Source organism: Mobula birostris, chromosome 23 (assembly GCF_030028105.1).
Source record: "Mobula birostris isolate sMobBir1 chromosome 23, sMobBir1.hap1, whole genome shotgun sequence".
Taxonomy (NCBI): Eukaryota; Metazoa; Chordata; class Chondrichthyes; order Myliobatiformes; family Myliobatidae; genus Mobula; species Mobula birostris.
In genome coordinates this window covers 63,000,086-63,026,629 of record NC_092392.1, presented here as the reverse complement: position 1 = coordinate 63,026,629, position 26,544 = coordinate 63,000,086, and the positions used below count along the sequence as shown (strand labels likewise).

The following is a 26,544-nucleotide window of genomic DNA, read 5'->3' as shown; positions in this document are numbered from 1 at the left end:
ATTGAAATCTGTAAATCTTGTTCACAAAGATTTTTAATTTTATCTAAAGGAATATTTCTCATTCCCAACAACATACCATAAATATTAGATATAGATGCACTGTGGAAGGGTTTCAAATTAAAATTATATCAAGTAAATTTTTATCTGGACTTTTAGGAAATGTATGTACTTGAGAATGCAAAAAGTCTCCAATTTGTAAATATCGAAAAAAGTGAGTTCTCAGTAAGCTATTCTTAACTGACAGTTGTTCAAATGAAGAGAGACTATCTCCAACCAACAAATCATGAAAATATTTAATACCCAATCTATTCCACTATTTAAAAACTACATCAAACATAGAAGGTTTAAAAAAAAAGTTAGAAAAAATGGGACTGGAAAGTGAAAAACTCAATAAACCAAATATTTTCTAAATTGTACCCAAATCCTCAAAGTGTGTTTAACTACAAAATTATCAGTTAAATTACTTAAAGATAAAGGAATTGAGGATCCAAGAAGAGAGATGATAGAGAATTTATTAACAGAGTTAGCTTCTAAAGAAACCCAAACCAGACAGTCCTCTCGATTAACATAATATAACCAAAACGTAAGGTTTCGTATATTGATTGCCCAGTAATAAAACCTAAAATTGGGTAAAGCTAAAGTTTCCCAGCTTTTTGAAGATGAACTTTATTTAATCGAGAAATTTTATTTTTCTGTATATTAGAAGATATAATAGAATCCAAAGCATCAAAAAAGGATTTAGGAATAAAAACAGGTATGGCCTGAAGTAAATATAAAAATTTAGGCAAAATATTCATTTTAATGGAGTTGATTCGGTCAATCAACGATAAAGACAGGGGTGACCAATTTGGAAGTGCCTTCTTAACATAATTCCGAAGTGTAAAAAAATTTTTCTTTAAAAAGAAATTTATAATTCCTAGTAATTGTGAAGCCCAAATAAGTAAATTGATTTCTTACAATTTTAAAAGGAAGGTTAGTATTAACTCATTCCAAATTATTCAAAGGAAAAAGTTCACTGTTATGAAAGTTAAGTTTATATCCAGAAAACTGACTAAAGCAGGAAAGTAAAGAAAGTAGAGAGGGTAAAGAAGACTCCACATTAGAAATGTAGAGCAAAAGGTTATCAGCATAAAGTGAAACTTTGTGGGTAATACCCCTCCTTAAAATACCAGTGATATCATTAGATTCCTAGAAAGCAATAGCTAAAGGTTCTGAGACCAAATCAAAAAGCAAAGGACTCAAAGGACAACCTTGTCTAGTTCCACAATAAAGTTTAAATGGTTTAGAGTACTGAGAGTTAGTAAGAACCTGAGCGGAGGGAGATAAATAAAGTAATTTAATCCATTGAATAAAATCGGGCCCAAAGTTAAATTTTTCAAAAGTTTTAAATAAATAATTCCATTCAACCCAATCAAAGGCTTTCCCAGCATCTAGGATATTGCACATCCTGAAATCTCTTTAGAAGGAGAATAAATAATGTTCAATAAACAACAAATATTAAAGTGGGAGTATCGGTTTTTGATAAATCCAGTCTGATCATCAGAAATAATAGATGGCAAAATATTTTCAATCCTACAAGCCAAAAGTTTAGATAAAATTTTAGTATCAACATTAAGTAAGGAAATAGGTCTATAAGAAAAGCACTCAACTGGGTCCTTATTCTTTTTAAGAATAAGAGAAATAGAGGCTTCATAAAAAGATTGTGGCAACTTACCTAATTTAAAAGAGTCGGAAAGGACTAAATATAAACAAAGTATAAAAGAAGAGGTAAAAGACTTATAAACCTCTCCAGAAAATCCATCAGGACCCAGAGCCTTCCTTGAGTGCAAGGAGTGATCAACCTTGGCAATTTTCTCATAGGAAATAGGTTGATCCAACAATTTTCAAATATCATCAGAAAGAATAGGATTGTTTAATTGATCTAAAAAATTATTCATTAGAGTATTATCTTTAGGAGGATCAGAACTATAAAGTTTAGAGTAGAATTCTCTAAAAGCATCGTTTATTTCTAAATGATCAGATGTTTTATCACAATTAGCTTTACAAATTTTTAAAAATTTGACGTTTAACTATAAAGGTCTTTAATTGGTTAGTTAATAGTTTACCCGTTTTATCTCCATGAACATAAAAACGACTTTTATCTTTTAAAAGTTGCATTTCAATTGGATAAGTTAAGAGCAGATTGTATTTAGTTTTAATTTCAACAGGTCTTTTATATAAAACAGGATATGGAGCCAAAGCATATTTTTGGTCTAACTGTTTCAACTGATTGGCTAATTCAGTTCTCTCCTTGTTAGCTTTTTTCTAAACACCTGCGGTAAAAGAAATAATTTGACCTTTAATATAAGCATCCTATAAAACGAGACTAGAAGTCTCTTTTAGCATATTCTTTAAAAAAAATAATTTGTCTCTCCAAAAATTTTTAAAAATCTTTATCTGATAACAAAGTTGGATTAAAACACCAGAATCTGTTTATTTGGGAGATACCCAGAAGATTTAAGGATAAAAGCACAGGAGCATGATCTGAAACAGCAATTTCTTTATATTCACAGGATCAAACTAATGGAACAAATTGGCTATCAACAAAAAAAATATCAATCCTGGAATACAGATGATGAACATGAGGAAAAAATGAGTACTCTTTATCTGTTGGATGCAAAAAATGCCAAACATCAACAATATCACGTTTCAATAGAAAAGATTGGATAAAGGATGCAGATCTACTACAAAACAGTCATTTAGAAGAACAATCTAATACAGGATCTAAACAACAGTTGAAGTCTCCTCCTAAAATAAAAGAATATAAACTTAAACCTGATAAAACAAAAAAAAAAGGTTTAAAATGCCTGGATCATCTATATTCGGAGCATACAAATTTGCAAAAACCATTAATTTATTATCTAATTTCCCTGAGACTATAACAAAACACCCATTGGTATCAGACACTACATTATATTGAACGAAAGAAACTGAATCGTCTATGAGAATCGAAACTCCTCTTGCCTTAGCCTGAAAGGAGGATTGGAAAGATAAACCCTTCTAACGGCTGAAAAGATGTAAAGTATCACATTTACGAACATGTGTTTCTTGTAAAAAAAAATTGAGACATTCAATGTCTTAATATAATTAATATCTTATTACATTTCACAGCATGGTTTAATCCTTTTACATTAAAACTAAGTAAATTAAAAATATGGTCCATTTTAAATATTGCTTAAAGGAGATGTTTCAATAAAAACCGCTGGAATATATATTAAATGCAAATAATGAGCTTTAAGAAACAGTAACCAAGCAACAGAGAAAATTGCTTGTCAGAGAAAATATTACAGCGGTTCTCTGGCAGGATAGATTAGAGGGCTCGTCTAGGGAGGCTACTTGGGTGGAATTGAGGAATGGGAAAGGTGTAGTAACACTTATGGGGGTGTATTATAGACCACCAAATGAGGAGCGAGAATTGGAGGAGCAAATTTGTAAGGAGATAGCAGATATTTGTAGTAAGCACAAGGTTGTGATTGTGGGAGATTTTAATTTTCCACACATCGACTGGGAAGCCCATTCTGTAAAAGGGCTGGATGGTTTGGAGTTTGTAAAATGTGTGCAGGATAGTTTTTTGCAGCAATACATAGAGGTACCAACTAGAGATGAGGCAGTGTAGGATCTCCTGTTGGGGAATGAGATAGGTCAGGTGACAGAGGTTTGTGCTGGGGAGCACTTTGGGTCCAGTGATCACAATGCTATTAGTTTCAATATAATTATGAAGAAGGATAGGACTGGACCCAGGGTTGAGGTTTTTGATTGGAGAAAGGCTAACTTTAAGGAGATGTGAAAGGATTTAGAAGGAGTGGATTGGGACAATTTGTTTTATGGGAAGAATGTAATAGAGAAATGGAGGCTATTTAAAGGTGAAATTTTGAGGGTACAGTCTCTTTATGTTCCTGTTAGGTTGAAAGGAAAGGTTAAAAGTTTGAGAGAGCCATGGTTTTCAAGGGATATTGAAAACTTGGTTCGGAAAAAGAGAGATATCTACAATAAATATAGGCAGTATGGAGTAAATGAGGTGCTCGAGGAATATAAAGAATGTAAAAAGAATCTTAAGAAAGAAATTAGAAAAGCTAAAAGAAGATATGAGGTTGCTTTGGCAAGTAAGGTGAAAATAAATGCAAAGGGTTTCTACAGTTATATTAATAGCAAAAGGATAGTGAGGGATAAAATTGGTCCCTTAGAGAATCAGAGTGGACAGCTATGTGTGGAGCCAAAAGAGATGGAGGAAATTCTGAATAATTTCTTTTCTTCAGTATTCACGAAGGAGAAGGATATTGAATTGTGTAAGATAAGGGAAACAGGTAGGGAAGTTATGGAAACTATGATGATTAATGAAGATGAAGTACTGGAGCTTTTAAGGAATATAAAAGTGGATAAGTCTCCGGGTCCTGACAAGATATTCCCTAGGACCTTGAGGAAGTTAGTGTGGAAATAGCAGGGGCTCTGACAGAAATATTTCAAATGTCATTAGAAACGGGGATGGTGCCGGAGGATTGGCGTATTGCTCACGTTGTTCCATTGTTTAAAAAGGGTTCTAAGAGTAAACCTAACAATTATCAGCCTGTGAGTTTGATGTCAGTGGTGGGTAAATTGATGGAAAGTATTCTTAGAGATGGTATATACAATTATCTGGATAGACAGGGTCTGATTAGGAACAGTCAACATGGATTTGTGCGTGGAAGGTCATGTTTGACAAATCTTTTTGAATTTTTTGAAAAGGTTACTAGGAAAGTTGACGAGGGTAAAGCAGTGGATATTGTCTATATGGACTTCAGTAAGGCCTTTGACAAGGTTCCACACGGAAGGTTAGTTAGGAAGGTTGGATGGTTAGGTATTAACATTGAAGTATTAAAATGGATTCAGCAGTGGCTGGATGGGAGACGCCACAGAGTGGTGGTGGATAACTGTTTGTCTGATTGGAGGCCGGTGACTAGTGGTGTGCCTCAGGGATCTGTACTGGGTCCAATGTTATTTGTCATATACATTAATGATCTGGATGATGGGGTGGTAAATTGGATGAGTAAGTTTGCAGATGATACTAAGATAGGTGGAGTTGTGGATAATGAAGTAGGTTTTCAAATTTTGCAGAGAGATTTAGGCCAGTTAGAAGAATGGGCTGAAAGATGGCAGATGGAGTTTAATGCTGATAAATGTGAGGTGCTACATTTTGGTAGGACTAATCAAAATAGGACATACATGGTAAATGGTAGGGCATTGAAGAACAGAGAGATCTAGGAATAATGGTGCATAGTTCCCTGAAGGTGGAATCTCATGTGGATAGAGTGGTGAAGAAAGCTTTTGGTATGTTGGCCTTTATAAATCAGAGCATTCAGCATAGGAGTTGGGATGTAATGTTGAAATGGTACAAGGCACTTGTGAGGCCAAATTTGGAGTATTGTGTACAGTTCTGGTTGCCGAATTATAGGAAAGATGTCAATAAAATTGAGAGAATAGGGAGGAGGTTTACTAAAATGTTGTCTGGGTTTCATCTCCTAAGTTACAGAGAAAGGTTGAACAAGTTAGGTCTTTATTCTTTGGAGCATAGAAGGTTGAGGGGGGACTTGATAGAGGTATTTAAAATTGTGAGGGGGATAGATAGATTTGACGTGGATAGGCTTTTTCCATTGAGAATGGGGGAGATTCAAACAAGAGGACATGGGTTGAGAGTTAAAGGGCAAAAGTTTAGGGGTAACATGAGGGGGAACTTCTTTAATCAGAGAGTGGTAGCTGTGTGGAACGAGCTTCCATCGAAAGAGGTTGAGGCAGGTTTGATGTTGTCGATTAAAGTTAAATTGGACAGCTATATTGACAGGAAAGGAATGGAGGATAATGGGCTGAGTGCAGGTCGGTGGGACTAGGTGAGAGTGGGAATTCAACACGGACTAGAAGGGCCGAGATGGCCTGCTTCCATTGTATAATTGTTATATGGTTATATGGTTATATGATTGGTTCAGAGAAATTATAGCTCTGGAGAAACAGCTAGTTTTCAGTCTGGAAGTGCGGACATAGAAAATCTTATAACATCTGCCAGATGGAAGGCATTCAAACAGATGATTGTATTTCAGTGGGACCAGGTGTTACACTTGATGGCGAAGGGGAGTTACCACCAATACGAGCGTTCATGGACGATCTCACCCTTTTGAGTCCCAGCACGGAGGCAGTGGAAAATGTACTATCTAGACTCGAGGAGCTAATGGATTGGGGAAGAATGAAGTTCAAGTCCAAGAAGTCAAGGATCCTTGTTCTTAGGAGAGGAAAGCTGGTTGACTTTCATTTCACCCTTTATGGAGAGGAGATTCCATTCATTCAGGACCAACCAGTTAAGAACCTCGGGTACACAGAGGAACTGAGAGACACCAAGAGGGTTCAAGAGACAGGAGAATGGATCAGCAGAGGTCTGATGTCTGTTGACAAGTGTGGCTTGCCTGGCAAGTTGAAGTTGTGGTGTGTGCAGTATGGACTGATGCCATGGAAAATGTGGCCACTAACTGTCTATGAAGTGGCAATGTCCCATGTTGAGGCAAAGGAATGGAAGATCAACAAGTATGTGAAGAAGTGGCTTGGAGTACCGAGCAGCCTTACCAATGTTGTAATCCACAGCAGCCAGACAAAGCTTACCATCCCAGTGCACTCCCTTGTTGAAGAGGTCAAGGTAGCCAAGGTAAGATCATTCCTGATGCTTCGAGACTTAGAAGACCTTGTCATCAAGAACACCCAGCCGGATGTGAGATCAGGCAGGAAGTGGTCAGCCCGTGTAGCAGTTGATGAGGCAGAGTCCAGATTGAAGCACAAGGAGACGGCTGGGGCTACCCAGCTAGGCCACCAGGGACTTGGATGGACAACCCACAAGTGGTGGTCATCTTCTGCAAGTAAGGAGTGCCGTGAGCTTGTAACACAAGAAATACGATAGGTAGAAGAAGAGAAGAGGTTAGCTAAAACAGCTGGCCTGGCCAAACAAGGGGCTTGGACCTGGTGGGAAAGTGTGGAACAACAACATCTATCTTGAAATGTTCTGTGGCAGATGGAACCGCTCCGCATTTCTTTTCTATGCAGAGCAGTGTACGATCTGCTCCCAACACCTGCCAACCTCAGCACCTTGTATGAAGATAAGACAGACAGGTGTGCTGCTTGTGGCGAGAAGGGAACACTTCAACATACTTTGAGTGCATGCAGAGTCAATCTTTCCTGTGGCATGTACACTTGGAGACATAACAACGTTCTCAAAGTTGTAACAGAAGCGGTTGAGCAGAGAGTACTGCAGCACAACTTATCTCATGCCCCATGCTGCACAGAACATCGCATATCATTTGTGTAAGAAGGCTCCAAGTCAAGGGTGTACAGCGCAGGCTCACGATCAAGCATACTTTCTTCAGCCAATGATTGGTGTGTCAAGGCCGACCTGGATGGGAAAGGCAGTTTCCCAGAGTAAATAGCTTTCACTACATTGCGTCCAGATATAATCGTATGGTCTGACACCATTAGGGAAGTGGTTATTGGTGAACTCACAGTCCCCTGGGAAGACAACATCGATGAAGCCCATGAGCGCAAGTTAACCAAGTATGCAGAATTAAGATCAGAGTGCAGAGACAGAGGGTGGAAGGTCTCATGCTATCCATTCAAAGTAGGCTGCTGTGGGTTTATTGTGTTCACTCTCCAGAAGTGGCTGCGTGACCTTGGCTTCACTAGAAGAGAGATCAAGTCAACCAGCAGGGCTGTAGCTGAGGCAGCAGAGAAAGGATCAGCATGGGTGTGGACCAAGTATGTCCAGAGGGGCAGATAGTCAGACAGTGTATACATATCTTGCAAACCCTTCAGTAGTTGCATAGACACCTGAAGAGCAGACTATCTGTTGGATGGAAGTGACCAACAACTCTGATAGAGGCAGATGCCAGGTTTTTAAGCTCACCAGCGGGAGGTGGTTCTTTAGCACTGCTGGCCCACCACCTCGAGGGAGTCTTGATCATAAGCGGGCCGAAACTCCTGAAGACAGGTGGCAGATCAACTGATGATCCCACTGGTGATAGCACAGGACAGTTAACATCTTAGTCCACGTGTATTTTTTAAACACTACTTCCCATTCTCATTCCAACATGTCAGTCCACGGCCTCCTTTACTTCCAGGATGAGGCCACACTCAGGTTGGAGGAGCAACGCATTATATTCCAGCTCCAACCTGATGGCATGGACATCGATTCCTTGAACTTCCGATAATGGCCCCTCCCCCTTCACCATTCCCATTTTCCTCTCTCACCTTATCTTCTTACCTGCCCATCACCTCCCTCTGGTGCTCCCTTCCCTTTCTTCCATGGTCTTCTGTCCTCTCCCATCAGATTCCTCATTCTCCAGCTGTTTATTTCTTTCACCAATCAACTTCCCAGCTCTTTACTTCACCTGTTCCAGCGTCACCTATCATCTCCCACCTTGTACTTCACCCTCGCGACGCCCCCCCCCCAGCCCCAGCTTCTTGCTGTGACTTCTCATCTTTTTTCCCCAGTCCTGTTGAAGAGTCTCGGCCCGAAGCATCTCCATAGATGCTGCCTGGCCTGCCGAGTTCCTCCAGCATTTTGTGGTGTTACATAAACTATTACCAAAAATAGATTAACAAATAATGAAATATATTGTAGAGGATTGATACTTAGCATAAGATGCATTTATACACTGGTTAAAAAGCAACCAGTTTAGTACTACTGGTGCTTGATACGTGAGATACCTGAGTGGTTGCAGGGATACAGTAACTCACAACCTTGCGGAAGAAGCTGTTTTCCATCCTAGCAGTCCTTGTTCTCATGCTATGGTACCTCCTGCCTGATTGTGAGGCAGGGGGGAGGGGTTAAAGAGATTCTGAGATGGACGGGAGGAGTGATCCTTGACGTGCTAAGGACCCTGCACGCGTAGCACCCCAATAAGTATCTCAGATGAATGGAAGAGAGACCCCAATGATCCTCTCAGCAATTCTCGCAATCCTTTGCAAGGACTTGTGGTTAAATACTGTGCGATTCCCATATCGAACATTGATGCAGATGGTCAGGACACTCTCAAAGTTTCTCCTGTAAAAGTTGTTAGAATGGGAGCAGGGAAGCCTCACTCATCCCAGTCTCCTCAGGAAATGGACACGCTGCTGTGCTTTCTTGACTAAAGAAGTGATGTTGAGGGACCGGATGAGATGGCCCAGAAACTGGTGCTCCTAACTCTCTTCATGGAGGAGTCGTTCATGTGAAGGGAGGACCTTCCTGAAGTCCATGATGATCTCTTTGGTCTTGACTACATTGAGACTCAAGTCCTTGTGCTCGCACAGTTCTACAGGCTGCTCTCCTCCTCTCTGTACGCCATCTCCATGAACCTTATGATTCAGGTTTGAACTAGATCCGGCAGTGCAGTCATGTGTCAGCAGAGTGAACAGCAGGTAGGGGGACACCAGCGCTCAGCGTGATGGAACTACAGATGTTGCGGCCAACACGGACTGCATGTGGTCTTTCCATCAAGTCCAGGATCCACTTACAGACAGATGTGTTGAGACACCATGAGGAAAGTTTACCCACCAGTTTTTGAGGGATGACCGTATTAAATGCCAAGTTGGTCAATAAGTAGTTTCTCAACACTAAATACTTTCTCAACTTGTCCTGCCCCATGCAATGATCTGTACACCAGTACTGCATGCTCCCTGACATCCTTCATTCTATATGTAAATTCCCTCCTCACTCTTCCTACCAGAATGCATCACCTCACAGTTTTGTCACCATGAAACTTCATCTGCCACGTGTCTGCCCAGTTCACCAGACCATTTCTATCCTGCTGCAGTTAGTTACTGTTCTCTCCACAACACTGCCAAGCTTCATGTCATCTTCCATGTGAGCAGCACACACAAAATGGACAGCTCACTTGGACAGCTCAGTATTCATGCTACCAACCCCTGGAACCAGTCACTTGTACAGCTCAGTATTCACCACAACCCCGTGGAACCAATCTCTTGGACAGTTCAGTATTCATGCTACCAACATCCCTTTGATGCCATGAGCTTTACATTTGCTGAAAAGCCTGTTGCAGAGTTACAGAGACCAACAGCACAGAAACAGGCCATGTGGCCCACGAAATTCATGCTGATCATTGAGGACCCATCCACATTAATCCTGCACTAATTTCACTTTCTTTCCCCCACTGTTCCATCAACTGCCTGAGGTTCTATTGCTTCACCTATGAACAAGGGGCAAATTACAGTTGCCAGTTAACCTACCATCCTCTGATGTGGCACCTTATATGAGGCCTTCTGGAAGCCCATGGACACCACCTCAACTACGTTGTCCTCATCAACTCTGTCCAATACTCCATCAAAAAATCCACATCATAGGATAAGCATTGTTTGTCCCTAAAAAACTAATTATTTTGTGTTTTGTGTTTGTAATTAATTTAGATCACTTTTTAGAGTTCTGTTTTCACTTTGACACGAAAAAGTCACTTACTGTCGATCAGTGTCAAAAAATCCAAATTAACTCCACTGTGATTCAATATTGTAAAACAATAAAACATGAAAACTTCCAAGGTGGGGGAGAGGGGGGTGAATACTTTTTACGGGCGCTGTAATTCTGGAAGTTTCTCTGTACTGTATTAAGTGAGTAAGTTTTTTCTCATTTTTTAATTTTACTGCAGTATTAAGTATTTTCTAATTGGTTGTCTCTTATCTATGGATTTGAATGGAATTTTCTTATCGTGGGTATAAAAGTTGTTGTTTTATGAGAGGTGCCATCTATAGTTCCTTTCTTCAAGTAGCAAAACCCCCTGGCACTGCTCTGTTCCTGTTCTCTTTGATCTATCAATTCCTAATAAAACGATTGTGAAGCAATAAGTTTTATGTCTCATTCCTGACTTCTAAAAGAACCTTGGATATAAAGAGCAGGTCTCAACACTCCTGTATCCATGGAACAATGGGAGATGGTGGTCAGAGCCCGATGTAATATCAACAAAACCATGACATATGGTTCAATGCGGTGATCTGCGGTGATTTTTTGGTATTTGTCAATGGTATTAAAGCTGTGACTAGTTGTGCTGTCTCAGTGCTGTGCTGGGCTGGGCTGGGCTGTACCGAGGGTCAGGAGCGCTCTGCCTGTGGAACACACTCAGAGGCTTCAGCTCTTTTGTGCACTGTTGGTTTATTTTTCTAACTCACAGGAATTTTTATGTCTTGTACTGTACTGCTGCCATAGAACAACAAAACAAACACGACTCTCAACCTAAAATCATGCTAGACCTTGTATCCAGACCAGTCAGTGACTCACTCAGGGGCACAGAAAGCCTCTGCCCTCCCCACGCAGAACATCCCCTGACGAAACCAAGGGCTGGACCGGAACTGCACTTCCTCTGTCCCACAGATATACGCTGTCCCAGGCAGTAACCATACCCCCATGTCCCACAGACACAGTCCGTCCTAGACCGTGGAGCCACTGCCCTATGTCCCGCAGATCCCCCACCCAGACAGACACCCCATCCTAGGCAGGAACCAACTACCCACTGTCCCACAGACACCCCATCCCAGACAGGAATTAACCACACTCCATCCCACAGACACCCCATCCCAGACAGGAATCAACCACACTCCATCCCACAGACACCCCATTCCAGACAGGAATCAACCACACTCCATCCCACAGACACCCCATCCCAGACAGGAATCAACCACACTCCATCCCACAGACACCCCATCCCAGACAGGAATCAACCACACTCCATCCCACAGACACCCCATCCCAGACAGGAATCAACCACACTCCATCCCACAGACACCCCATCCCAGACAGGAATCAACCACACTCCATCCCACAGACACCTCATCCCAGACAGGAATCAACCACACTCCATTCCAGACGGGAATCAACCACACTCCATCCCAGAGAGGAATCAACCACACTCCATCCCACAGACACGTCATCCCAGACAGGAATCAACCACACTCCATCCCACAGACACGTCATCCCAGACAAGAATCAACCACACTCCATCCCACAGACACCCCATCCCAGACAGGAATCAACCACACTCCATCCCACAGACACCCCATCCCAGGGAGGAACCAATTTCACCCCATCCCAGACAGGAATCAACCACACTCCATCCCAAAGACACTCCATCCCTGACGGGATCAACCACACCCCGTCCCACTGACATTCCATCTTAGATAGGAACCTGTTACATGCTCAAGGAGATCTGTTTTTTTTGTGAGAATGATGTAATGGTCTTTTGGAGGTCACCTGATGTGATTTTCCCGCCGATGTGAGGTCATGAGATGACATGTGACCCATGACTATATAAAGGTTGACCCAGGTGACACAGTGGGTTTTTAGTTTGTAGGTTTCCAGGTAGAACGTGCTGTGTTTCCGTTTCTGTTGCGTGTTTGTTCTTGTGACGCAGTTTCATTTTTAAAATGGAGTGTACATTCTGTTGCAAAATACCATATTATTGGACTGGAAATTTTTGCTAGATGTGTTGATTTACCCAATTCCAACATTAGAAGGGAGAGTGAAGAATTTATTGAAGTGCAGGATCGAAGGATCGAGAGGAGTTGGCATCGTTTGGCAGTTTAATAAAGGATCGACCTTATTGAGTCTTCGTTGGAGGAGTAGCTGCCTGCATCGAGGATAACTCTTGCCAAAAAGAGCAAGGAGTTCATGCAAAAAGATGCTCTTTCTCTAAAGTAATTTAAAGTCAGTTGATTTAAACTGTTTATTTTCGGCATCGTGAATCCTGTGGACAGAACCAGCAGTAAAGTTGCGTCTATGAAGAAATCCTTCTCCAGAGAAGTCTCTCCCAATTGAACGTGTAAAACTGTTGGACTTTCGAATTTATTGCTTTAAGAACTATATCTGACTGTATTGCTTTAAGAACTGTTTTCACATTTAACGCTTTAAGAACCAGAGCCCAGTGGCGAGTTGGTGAACAGCTGCATATCTGTTAACTTCCGGTTAAAGTTTTCATTTATTTTTTTCCTTATCGTTTATCTGTGTTTAATAAATGTTTAGTTGTTTTTATATAACTTGTCTCGATTGATATTCATTGTTACCATTAACGTAACAAACCAATCTCACCATCTCCCAGAAAGGAACCACACCTTTCCATCCCACAGACACCCCATTCCAGGTGGGAACCATATACTCCCTTCTCACAGACACATCCTGTCACAGAGAGGACCACCTCAGCCCCTCCCCTGTCCCAGGGCCCTGGACACCTCACCTGCTCAGAGCAAAGTCTCTAGGTGGCCACCACCTTGGTGGCCAGGGGCTGTGCGCTGATGAAGCCCATGGAGTAGAGGGAGATTTCTGCGATCAGAGCATAGTCAGGTACCATCATGGCCACTGTGCGGAACAGGACCTGCAGGAAGAGAAGTCAGAGCACAGGCAGTCAGCTCCCTGTAACTGGACCCACAGACACCGAACATTGACACGAGATTCCCAACACAGGACACCCTTCACAGGACCCCTGACATTGATCCCAATACCGGACCATCCACACAGAATCCTCAACACTGGACCCTCCCGACACTGGTACCCTCTCTACTTCCTCAAAACTACCTGACTACCTGCCCCTCCACCTATCTTTGTGTCATCCACACCCTTTTCTACAAAGTCATCAATTCCATCATCCAAGTCATTGATGTAATCCCAGGCTAAAGAGAAAGCGGTCCCAACACTGACCCCTGTGGAACACCACTAGTCACTGGCAGCCAACCAGTAAATGTTCCCTTTATTCCCACCCTTTTCCTCCTGCCAGTCAGCCACTGCTTTATCTATGCTAGAATCTTTCCAGTGTGAGCCACGGTGGCAGGGCCTCCAGCACTGAGTCTGACCCGGTGGTGCAGAAGGGTGGGATGGAGAAGAGGAGAGCTGTCGTCATTGGAGACTCTACAGTCTCCAGGAGCAGACAGGAGATTTTCTGGACGTGAGAAGGACACCCGCATGATTTGTTGCCTCCCGGGTGCCAGGGTCCGGGATGTCTCTGACCGGGTGCACGACATCCTGGTACGAGAGGGAAAGCAACCAGAAGTCGTGATACATGTTGGGACCAACAACATAGGCAGGAAGAGGGATGAGGTCCTGAAGTGTGAGTTTCGGGAACTAGGCAGAAGGCTGAAGAACAGGACCTCAAGGCTGGCGTTCTCAAGATTGCTGCCAGTGCTACGTGACAGTGATGGTAAGAATTGGAGGAGATGGCAGTTGAATGCGTGGCTGAGGTGTTGGTGCAGGGAGCAGGGTTTTAGATTTTTGGATCTTTGGGATCTCTTCTGGGGAAGGTGGGACCTGTACAGATTGGATGGGTTGCACCTGAACTCGAGGGGGAGCAATATCCTTGCAGGTAGGTTTGTTAGTACGGTTCGGGAGGGTTTAAACTAATTTGCGAGGGGGATGGGACCCAGAACGATAGAGCAATGAAAGAAGTGCATGGAGTAAAGCCAGATCTAACATATAGAGAGGCTTTGAGGAAAGAGAAGCAGAATAAACGGTGTAAAGGGAGTAAGGTAGAAGGGCTGAAGTGTGTGTACCTCAATGCAAGAAGCATCAGGAACAAAGGTGATGAACTGAGAGCTTGGATACATACATGGAATTATGATGTAGTGGCCATTACAGAGACTTGGCTGGTACCATGGCAGGAATGGATTCTCAATATTCCTGGATTTCAGTGCTTTAAAAGGGATAGAGAGGGCAGAAAAAGGGGAGGAGGGGTAGCATTACTAGTTAGGGATACTATTACAGCTACAGAAAGGGTGGATAATGTAGCAGGATCCTCTTTTGAGTCAGTATGGGTGGAAGTCAGGAACAGGAAGGGATCAGTTACTCTATTGGGGGTATTCTATAGGCCCCCTGGTAGCAGCAGAGATACAAAGGAGCAGATTGGGAGGCAGATTTTGGAAAGGTGCAAAAATAACAGGGTTGTTATCATGGGTGACTTTAACTTCCCTAATATTGATTGGCACCTGATTAGTTCCAAGGGTTTAGATGGGGCAGAGTTTGTTAACTGTGTCCAGGATGGATTCCTGTCACAGTATGTGGACAGGCCGACAAGGGGGAATGCCATACTAGATCTAGTACTAGGTAATGAACCAGGTCAGGTCACAGATCTCTCAGTGGGTGAGCATCTGGGGGACAGTAACCACCGCTCCCTGGCCTTCAGCAGTATCATGGAAAAGGATAGGATCAGGGAGGACAGGAAAATTGTTAATTGGGGAAGGGCAAATAATGAGGCTATAAGGCTAGAACTTGCAGGCGTGAATTGGGATGATGTTTTTACAGGGAAGTGTACTATGGACATGTGGTCGATGTTTAGAGATCTCTTGCAGGATGTTAGGGATAAATTTTTCCTGGTGAGGAAGATAAAGAATGGTAGGGTGAAGGAACCATGGGTGACAAGTGAGGTGGAAAATCTAGTCAGGTGGAAGAAGGCAGCATACATGAGGTTTAGGAAGCAGGGATCAGATGGGTCTATTGAGGAATATAGGGAGGCAAGAAAGGAGCTTAAGAAGGGGGCTGAGAAGAGCAGGAAGGGGGCATGAGAAGGCCTTGGCGAGTAGGGTAAAGGAAAACGCCAAGGCATTCTTCAATTATGTGTAGGAAAAAAGGATGACAGGAGTGAAGGTAGGACCAATTAGAGATAAAGGTGGGAAGATGTGCCTGGAGGCTGTGGAAGTGAGCGAGGTCCTCAATGAATACTTCTCTTCGTTATTCACCAATAAGAGGGAACTTGATGATGGTGAGGACAATATGATTGAGGTTGATGTTCTGGAACATGTTGATATTAAGGGAGAGGAGGTGTTGGAGTTGTTAAAATACATTAGTATGGATAAGTCCCCGGGGCCTGACGGAATATTCCCCAGGCTGCTCTACGAGGCGAGGGAAGAGATTGCTGAGCCTCTGGCTAGGATCTTTATGTCCTCATTGTCCACGGGAATGGTACTGGAGGATTGGAGGGAGGCGAATGTTGTCCCCTTGTTCAAAAAAGGTAGTAGGGATAGTCTGGGTAATAATAGACCAGTGAGCCTTACGTCTGTGGTGGGAAAGCTGTTGGAAAAGATTCTTAGAGATAGGATCTATAGGCATTTAGAGAATCATGTCTGATCAGGGACAGTCAGCATGGCTTTGTGAAGGGCAGATCGTGTCTAACAAGCCTGTTAGAGTTCTTTGAGGAGGTGACCAGGCATATAGATGAGGGTAGTGCAGTGGATGTGATCTATATGGATTCTAGTAAGGCATTTGACAAGGTTGCACACGGTAGGCTTATTCAGAAAGTCAGAAGGCATGGGATCCAGGGAAGTTTGGCCAGGTGGATTCAGAATTGCCTTGCCTGCAGAAGGCAGAGGGTGGTAGTGGAGGGAGTACATTCAGATTGGAGGATTGTGACTAGTGGTATCCCACAAGGATTGGTTCTGGGACCACTACTTTTCGTGATTTTTATTAACGACCTGGATGTGGGGGTAGAAGATTCGGTTGGCAAGTTTGCAGATGACACAAAGGTTGATGGTGTTGTAGATAGTGTAGAGGATTGTCAAAGATTGCAGAGAGACATTGATAGTGTGGGCTGAGAAGTGGCAGATGGAGTTCAACCCGGAGAAGTGTGAGGTGGTACACTTTGGAAGGACAAACTCCAAGGCAGAGTACAAAGTAAATGGCAGGATACTTGGTAGTGTGGAGGAGCAGAGGGATCTCGGGGTACATGTCCACAGATCCCTGAAAATTGCCTCACAGGTGGATAGGGTAGTTAAGAAAGCTTATGGGGTGTTAGCTTTCATAAGTCGAGGGATAGAGTTTAAGAGTTGTGATGTAATGATGCAGCTCTATAAAACTCTGGTTAGGCCACACTTGGAGTACCGTGTCCAGTTCTGGTCGCCTCACTATAGGAAGGATGTGGAAGCATTGGAAAGGGTACAGAGGAGATTTACCAGGATGCTGCCTGGTTTAGAGAGTATGCATTATGATCAGAGATTAAGGGAGCTAGGGCTTTACTCTTTGTAGAGAAGGATGATGAGAGGAGACATGATAGAGGTGTACAAGATATTAAGAGGAATAGATCGAGTGGCTAGCCAGCGCCTCTTCCCCAGGGCACCACTGCTCAATACAAGAGGACATGGCTTTAAGGTAAGGGGTGGGAAGTTCAAGAGGGATATTAGAGGAAGGATTTTTTAATCAGAGAGTGGTTGGTGCGTGGAAGGCACTGCCTGAGTCAGTGGTGGAGGCAGATACACTAGTGAAATTTAAGAGACTACTAGACAGGTATATGGAGGAATTTAAGGTGGGGGCTTATATGGGAGGCAGGGTTTGCGGGTCGGCACAACATTGAGGGCCGAAGGGCCTGTACTGTTCTGTACTATTCTGTGTTCTATGTAATACCATGTTAATAACTTGTTAATCAGCCTCATGTGTGGCACCTTGTCAAAGGCCTTTTGAAAATCCAAATACACAACATCATCATCTCCTTTGTCTATCCTGTTTGTTACTTTTAAGAATTTCAACAGATTTGTTAGGAAAGACTTTTCCTCAAGGAAACCATGCTGACTATGGCCTATCTTATCATGTGCCTCCATGTACTCTGAAATCACATCCTTAATAATCGACTCCAACATCTTCCCAACCTCTGAGGTCACACTAACTGGCCTGAAGTTTCCTTTCTTCTGCCTTTCTCTCTTCTTGAAGAGTGGAGTGACATTTGCAACTTTCTAATCTTCTGGAACCATGGCAGAATCAATTGATTCTTGAAAGATCATTACTAATGGCTCCACAATCTCATCAGCCACGCCTTTCAGAACCCTGGTGTGTACACCATCTGGGCCAGGTGACTTCAGACCTTTCACTTTCTCAAGAATCTTCTTCTTAGGAATGGCAACTTCATACACTTTTGTCCCCTGACACTCTTGAACTTCTACCATACTGCTAGTATCTTCCACAGTGAAGACTGATGAAAAATACTTATTCAGTTCATCTGCCATTTCCTTGTCCCCCATCACTACCTCCCCAACATTATTTTCCAGCGGTCTGATATCTACTCTCGTCTCTCTTTTCACTTTATGTATCTGAAGAAACTTCTGGTATCCTCTTTTACATTATTGTCTAGCTTACCTTCGTATTCCAACTTTTCCTTAATGACTTTTTTTAGTTGCCTTCTGTTGGTTTTTAAAAGCTTCTCAATCCTTTAACTTCCCACTAACTTTTGCTCCTTCATATGTCCTCCCTTTGGCTTTTATGCTGGCTTTGACTTCCCTTGTTAGCCATGGCTGTGTCGTCTTGCCTTGAGAATAGTTCTTCCTCTTTGTGATGTATGCATCCTGTGCCTTCTGAATTGCTTCCAGAAATTCCAGCCTTCCCTGCCAGTATCCCCTTCCAACTAGCTCCTTTCTCATGCCTCTGTAATTCCCTCTACACCACTGTAAAGAGCGATCTTTCAGTAAAGGGACAGTGCATTAAAAGAGCTACCCTGCAGCCAGGTTCACGTTCAGGATTTAAAAAGGCAGACCTTCACGGCAGTCTCTCTGAGTTGAAGAGTGACCAATTAGCAAGAGGCAGTGTGTAAAAAGAGCTTCCTATCAGTCAAGTCTGCATTCAGGATTTAAAAAGGCAGACCTTCACGGCAGTCTCTCTGAGTTGAGGAACAACCAATCTACGAGAGGGATTTATTAGAAAGCATCATTTAAAGTAACTCAGGTACAAGTGGTGCAGCCATTCTTTAGAGTGTGCCAGTGTTTAGAGTGGCTTGGCTCATCAGGCTTGGGTGAGGTTAAGTATTTGTTAGGTTTCTCTCGTACTGCTCTTATTTATTCATCCTTATCTGTTTGAGCATGGTAGTGTCATGGGAATGGCTCTCAGGGCAGCGTTTTGTTCTGTGTGCGGGATGTGGGAAGTCTGGGAGGCTGCCAGTCTCCTGGATGAACACATCTGCGCCAAGAGCACCGAGAATGAGGAGGTGATAGACAGGAGCTGCAGGAAGGTAGTTACCCCTAGTTGCAGGAGGCAGGTAACTGGGTGACTGTCAGGAGGAGGAGGGGAAATGCACAGCCAGTACAGGTTACACAGCTTTAGACACCATTGACGGGGATGACCTACCAGGAAGGAGCCACAGCGACCAGGTCCCTGGCTCTGAGTCTGGCGTTGTGGCTCAGAAGGGCAGGGAGATGAAGAGGACTGCAGTGCTGACAGGAGGTTCCGTAGTTAATGGAGCAGAGACGAGACACCTGGAAATTACGTTGCCTCCCACGTGCCAGGATCAGGGATGCGGCAGATTGACTGGGGTTGTTTAGGGGGGTCTAAACTAATCTGGCAGGGGGGCTTGGAACTAGATTGATGGTGCTAAGAATGGGGTAGTTGGTTTATAAACAGAGGCAATATGTAGAGAGGCTCCTAGCAAGGAGAAGTTGATGATAGGGTAAAATCGCAGTCAACAGGATGAGTTGCAATGTAAGAGGACAACAAAATTGAACAAGATGAACAGGTCTGAAACTTATATTTCAATGCACGCAGTGTACGGAATAAGGTCGATGAACTTGAGGCACAGTCACAGATTGGCAGGTATGATGTTGTAGGCATCACTGAATAATGGCTGAAAGAAGATTATTCTGTAGTTGGGAGTTTAATGTCCAAGCATGCACATTATAGCAAAAGGGCAAGCAAGAAGGCAGAGGAGGCGGCATTGCTCTGTTGGTAAAAAATGAAATTAAATCATTGGAAAGAGGTGACATAGGGTGTTGAATTGTTGTCCATAGAGCTGCAAGGATGAAAAGACCCTGATGAGAGTTGTATGCAGACCCCCAAACAGTAGTAATGATGTGGTCTACAAATTACAATGGGAGATAGAAAATGCATGCCAAAAGGGCAATGTTACAAAAGTAATAGGGGATTTCAACAACAGGAAGATTGGGAAAATCAGGTTGGTGCTGGATCCCAAGAGGGAGAATTTCTAGAAGGCTTACAAGATGGCTTTTTAGAGCAGCTTGTGGTTGTGCCCTGTTGAGATCAGTTATTCTGGATTGGGTGCTATGCAATGAATCAAAATTGTTTTGCGAGCTAAAGGTAAAAGAACCCTTAGGGTCAAGTGATCATAATATGATCAAATTCACCCTGAAATCTGGGAAGGAGAAGCTAAAGACAGATGATCAGTGTTACGTTGGGGTAAAGGTAATTACAGAGGCTTGAGAGAGGAATTGGCTAGAATTGATTGGAAAAGAACACTGGCAGGGATGATGGCAGAGCAGCAATGGCTAGACTCTGTGGAAGCAACTTGGAAGGCACAGGGTATATACACATCACAAAGAGGAAGAAGTATTCTGAAGGCAAGATAACATTATTGTGGCTAACAAGAGAAGTCAAAGCCAACATCAAAGCCAAAGAGAGGACATATAATAGAGCAAAATTTAGTTGGAAGTTAGAAAATAGGATACCGTAAGTTTCTTCAGATACACAAAGAGTAAAAGAGAGACGAGAGTAGATATCTGACTGCTGGAAAACGATGCTGGAAGATAGATGGGCGAGCAGGTAGTTTTGAGGAAGGAGAGAGGCTATAGAAGGACTTAGAGAGTAGGAGAATGGGCAAAAAAAGTGGCAGATAGAATACAGTGTTGGGAAGTGTATAGTCATGCACTTTGGTAGAAGAAATGAAATGCGAGACTATTTTCTAAATGGAGAGAAAATAGAAAAAAACTGAGATGCAAAGAGACCTGGGAGTCCTTATGGAGAATTCCCTAAAGGTTAACTTGCAGGTTGAGTCGGTGGTGAGGAAGGCAAATACAATGTTAGCATTTATTTCAAGAGGACTAGAATATAAGAGCAAGGATGTAATGTTAATACTTTATAAAGCACTGGTGAGGCCTCATTTCGAGTATTGTGAGCAGTTTTGGGCCCTCTATCTTAGAAATGATGTACTCAAACTGGAGAGGATTCAAAGGAGGTTCACGAAAATGATTCCAGAACTGAAGAGCTTGTCATATGAAAAACGTTTGATGGCTCTGGGCCTGATTCACTAAAATTCAGAAGAATGAGAGGTGACTTCATTGAAATCTATTGAATGATGAAAGTCCTTGAGAGAGTGGATGTAGAGAGGATGTTTCCTTTGGTGGGAGAGTCTAGGACCAGAGGACACAGCCTCAGAATAGAGGGGCATCCTTTTAGAACAGAGACGAGGAGGAACTTCTTTAGCCAGATAGTGGTGAATTTGTGTAATTTGTTGCCACAGGCAGCTGTGGAGAACTAGTTTTTTATGTATATTTAAGGCAGAGGTTGATAGATTGATCAGGGCATGAAGGCAAGAGATTGGGGCTGAGAGGTAGAATAGATCAGCCATGATAAAATAATGGAGCAGGTTCAATGGATCAAATGACTTAATTCTGCTCTTATGTTGTATGGTTATGTTAATACTGATATCTAAGAAACTGAGTTACAGGGAAAGTTTGAATAAAATAGGACTTTATTTTCTGACACATAGGAAAATGAGGGGAAATCTTAGATATGGTGAATGCATGCAGGGTTTTCCTCCTCAGGTTGGGTGAGACCAGGAGTAAAGGTTTAGAGTGAAAAATGAAATATTTTAAGGTGAATCTGAGGGGGATTTTCATGACTCAGAGTGTGGAATGAGCTGCCAGAGGCAGATTCAATTGTAGTATCTAAGAGATGTTTGGATAGGTACGTGGATGAGAGAGGTATGGGGGCTATGATCATGGTGCAGGTTGATGGGACTTGGCAGGATCATGGACTAGATACACTGAAGGGTCTGTTTCTGTGTTGAACTCCTCTAAGACACTATGATTTTATGACTTACTGAAGCCCAGTTTGGGTTTTGCTGGGGTCACTTGCCTCCAGACCTCATTGTGGCCTTAATTCAAGCATGCACCGAAGATCTGACTCTGAGGTGAGGTGAGAGTGACTGTCCTTGATTGTGTTAGTATTATGGAGCCGTCGTAATGTTGGCCAAAAGACATCAAAGGAGAGCACACTCCCATGGTTGAAGTAACACCATCCCTACAAAGGAAGATATTTGTGGTTGCTGGAGGTCAATTACTCAGCCTAGGACATCACGTCAGGGGTTCCTCAGTGTCTCAAGCCCAACCATATTCCGCTGCTTCATCAATGACCCTCCTTCCATTAGAAGCTTTGATGATTGCTCTGGGTCCAATCCCAACCATAACTTAGTGCATGAGCCTGTCCCTGCGTGTAACGAGACCTGTGCAACATGAGGCACTGTGCTAATGAACACTCGCTCTAGAGAAATGTCGTGCAATGACCAATTCAACAAGAGAAGGAATAATCATCTACCATTGACATTCAATGGTATTACTGTCACTGAGAACTCCACCACTGACCAGAAACTTACCAGGACAAACCAGATAAATGCTGCAGCTGTGAAAGAACAAGTATCCTCATGCAAGTGACTTGCGTCCTGACACTACAAAGCATATCTACCAACTACATGTCCCTCCACAGGAGACCAGTGCCCTCCTTTTCTCTCTCCTTCAGCAACTCCAAAGAAGCTCAACACCACTGAGAACACATCTGGTGGACACTCAATTTACTACCGTAAATATATGTGCCACCTTCCCACTCTCCCCACCACAGGTGCACAGTGACTGCAGTGTGTACAGTCTTGCACAATACCTTGTAGTCTTAGTGCTCCAACAGCAATTCTCAAATTCACCTGCCAGGAAGGGTAAGGACACCAAGTTCAGGCAACCCCCCCAGCCCCTCCCCTCCCCTCCCCCACAGCTTCCCCTGCAAGGCACACGACCCTAATCTGGAAATCCATCACCGGTCCTTCATCATTGTCTTGGGACTTCCTCCCCAGCAGCACCATGACCAGAAGGAATGCAGCGGCTCACCACAACCACATCCCAAGGGCTGTCAGGAATGGACAATAACAGTCTGACCACTACGGCATCTAGTACCAGCTTGCACTGTTTGCAACCAATTTGAAAGCCATGGTGGTGTAACACCAAACAGTACAAAGTTCATAAGATGATGAGAGGCATTGATCAAGTGGATAGCCAGAGGCTTTTTCCCAGGGTTGAAATGACTAACACGAGGGGATATAGTTTTAAGGAGCTTGGAAGTAGGTACGGAGGGGATAAGTTTTTCACACAGAGAGTGGTGGGTGTGTGGAATGCACTGTCAGCGGCGGTGGTAGAGGCGGATACAATAGGGTCTTTTAAGAGACTCTTAGATAGATACACGGAGCTTAGAAAAATAGAGGGCTATGCGCTGGAGAAATTCTAGGCAGGCTCTAGAGCAGGTTACATGGTCAGCACAACATTATGGGCCGAAGGGCCTGTGTAGATTTCTATGTTCTATGTTCAATCTTAAGGCCAACGGTTTTATGCAATGTTTGTCTCTCCAGGTATCTACTTCGAACCATCACTTTATATCTGCTGTTTCATAATGATATATGAAATCCTGGAAAATGGACAGAAGTATAAATGAAAACACAGATAAAACTTTTCAGGAGATAATTCATAAATAAAATTAATCATTTTCTATATTTTACTAAAATCCATCACCACATAGATAAATGAACATGTTTAATTTGCAAAGATTTGTTACATTGGAGAGAGTGCAATATTAATGATAATAATTGCTGATGTGTTGATTAATATTAGACTGTAAAGGATAATAGCAAAGTGTTTTCATTACCTCTAACTCAATCCAATTAAATTCATCGAAGCAGGCCCAAGCACCGCACTGTGCCAGTCCCTTAAAAAACTTCCCCATTGCCCTGTAGTCCAGCCCGTCAGAGCACTGTGGAAGAGATGCTCTTGTTCAGTATACATTAACACAGCCCATGGCAACGGTAAGCATATGTGTTTTTAGCCGCATGAGAACCATCAACCATCAGGCTCCCAGACCCCCCGTGGATAACTTCAATCACCACTTCTCTGAACTGATTCTATCACCTACAGACTCACTTTAAGGGCTCTTTAAAACTCATGTTCTTAGAATTAATTTTTATTTGCATAGTTTGTCTTCCTTTGCACATCGGCCATTTGTCAGTCCTTGTCTGCTTATGTATTGTTTTCTCATCATGAGAAGTATTGATCATGTGGCTAGTCAGAGGATTTTCTCAGGGCTGAAATGGCTAACACGAGAGAGCACAGTTTCAAGGGGCTTGGAAGAAGGTACAGAGGAGATGTCAAGGGTAAAGTTTTTACTCAGAGAGTGGTGAGTGCATGGAATGGGTGGTGGAGGCAGAAACAATGGGGTCTTTTAACAGACTCCTGGATGGATACATGGAGCTTAGAAAAATAGAGGGCCATGGGTAAGCCTAGGTAATTCTAAGGTTAGGACATGTTCAGCACAGCTTTGTGGGTCAAAGGGCCTGTATTGTGATGTAGGTTTTCTATGTTTTTCTTCTTTTCCTGTAAATGTCTGCAAGAAAATAAATCTCAATGCTAACAAATACATATTTGAACTGTAGATGTTTGGCTACAGTGGGGTCACCATTAGATCCTGCAAGTAGCTTCACCAGCCTGATGTGCTCCAGGAGTAGCTGTGGTTCAATCCCCTTGCCAGAAAGGTGGTGAGCGTTTCACTAAATACCTCCACCCAGGGTAAGGCCAAGCAGGGGCAACATAAGGAAAGACTGTCCAGAGTTACACAGAGGACTGCGCGAGCTCCCTGAGGGTATCAGGAACCTGTGCCTGTAGGCCAGGTGCAGGTGTGTCAGATCAGGCTGTCTGTGGCTGTCTGACAGATTTACAGAAACTTACTCGAACATCGTCAGCCGATGAGCAAAGGTCTGATGCTGTTCTGAAAGGAGTGTCAAAGGACCAGCAGACAAAGAAATAAAATTATGTGCTCAGATTTGTATTTCAATTACGTTCACTCTTTCGTCAGAGCATCCACTCTCATGTTTCTAATACTATCCCATTCTCATTAAAGCCAGAGGCCAGAGGAAGGGGCTTGACCTGAACCTGCTATTCCCAGCCATTCCCCTCCACAGATGCTGCCTGACAACACGCTGGAGGAACTCAGCAGGTCGGGCAGCATCCGTGGCAAAGATCAGTCGACATTTCGGGCCGGAACCCTTCGTCAGGACTAAAGAGGGAAGGGGCAGAGGTCCTCTAAAGAAGGTGGGGGGGAGGGTGGGAAGGAGAAGGCTGGTAGGTCCCTGGTGAAAAACCAGTAAGGGGAAAGATAAAGGGGTGGGGGAGTGGAAGCAGGGAGGTGATAGGCAGGAAAGGTGAAGAAAGAATAGGGAAAAACACAATGGGTAGTAGAAGGAGGCGGAATCAAGAGGGAGGAGTTAGGCAGCTGGGGGAGGGGGCAGAGTTGAAGTGGGTGGCTACTGGGAGAACCTGTCTGTTGTGGCGGACAGAGCGGAGGTGCGCAACGAAATGGTCCCCCAATCTGTGTCGGGTTTCGCCGATGTAGAGGAGGCCGCACCGGGAGCACCGGATGCAATAGATGACCCCAACAGACTCACAAGTGAAGTGTTGCCTCACCTGGAAGGACTGTTTGGGGCCCTGAATGGTGGCAAGAGAGGAGGTGTAGGGACAGGTGTAGCACTTCCGCTTACAGGGATAAGTGCCAGGTGGGAGATCCATGGGGTGGGACGTGTGGACCAGGGAGTCGCGGAGGGACCGATCCCTGTGGAAGGCGGAGAGGGGTGGAGAGGGAAAGATGTGCTTAGTGGTGGGGTCCTGTTGAAGGTGGTGGAAGTTGCGGAGGATAATGTGTTGGATCCGGAGGCTAGTGGGGTGGTAAATGAGGACAAGGGGAATTCTGTCCCTGTTGTGGTGGCGGGAGGATGGGGTGAGAGCCGAAGTGCGGGAAATGGAGGAGATGCAGGTGAGGGCATCATTGATGACGGCAGAAGGGAAACCACGATCCTTAAAGAAAGAGGACATTTGGGATGTCCTGGAACAGAAAGCCTCATCCTCGGAGCAGATGTGGCGGAGACGGAGGAACTGGGAATAGGGAATGGCATTTTTGCATGTGGCGGGGTGGGAAGAGGTATAGTTGAGATAGTTATGAGAGTCAGTGGGTTTGTAGAAGATGTCAGTGGACGGTCTGTCTCCAGAGATGGAGACCGAGAGATCAAGAAAGGGGAGAGAAGTGTCCGAGATAGACCAAGTGAATTTGAGGGCTGGGTGGAAGTTAGAAGTAAAGTCCATGAAATTGACGACCATTGATTACCATGCAGGGCCCCAAACAGTCCTTCCAGGTGAGGCAACACTTCACTTGTGAGTCTGTTGGAGTCATCTATTGCATCCAGTGCTCCCAGTGCGGCCTCCTCTACATTGGCGAAACCCGACGCAGATTGGGGGTCCGCTTCATCGAGCACCTCCGCTCTGTCCGCCACAACAGACAGGATCTCCCAGTAACCACCCACTTCAACTCTGCTTCCCACTCCCATTCAGATATGTCCATACATGGCCTCCTCTACTGCCATGATGAGGCTAAACTCAGGTTGGAGGAGCAACACCTCATACACCGTCTAGGTAGTCTCCAGCCGCTTGGTATGAACATAGAATTCTCCAACTTCCGGTAATTCCCTCCCC

At 43.7% G+C, this 26,544-nt stretch overlaps 1 protein-coding gene across 1 annotated transcript in view; it reads right to left on the bottom strand.

Moving 5' to 3' along the window:
* LOC140186818 (dynein axonemal heavy chain 3-like) overlaps positions 1–26,544 on the bottom strand; it is a 428,385-nt gene that overhangs the window by 245,927 nt on the left and 155,914 nt on the right. Inside the window, 2 exon segments of the mRNA XM_072241409.1 lie at positions 13,260–13,397; positions 23,678–23,782. Coding sequence (XP_072097510.1) covers positions 13,260–13,397; positions 23,678–23,782 — 243 coding nt within the window.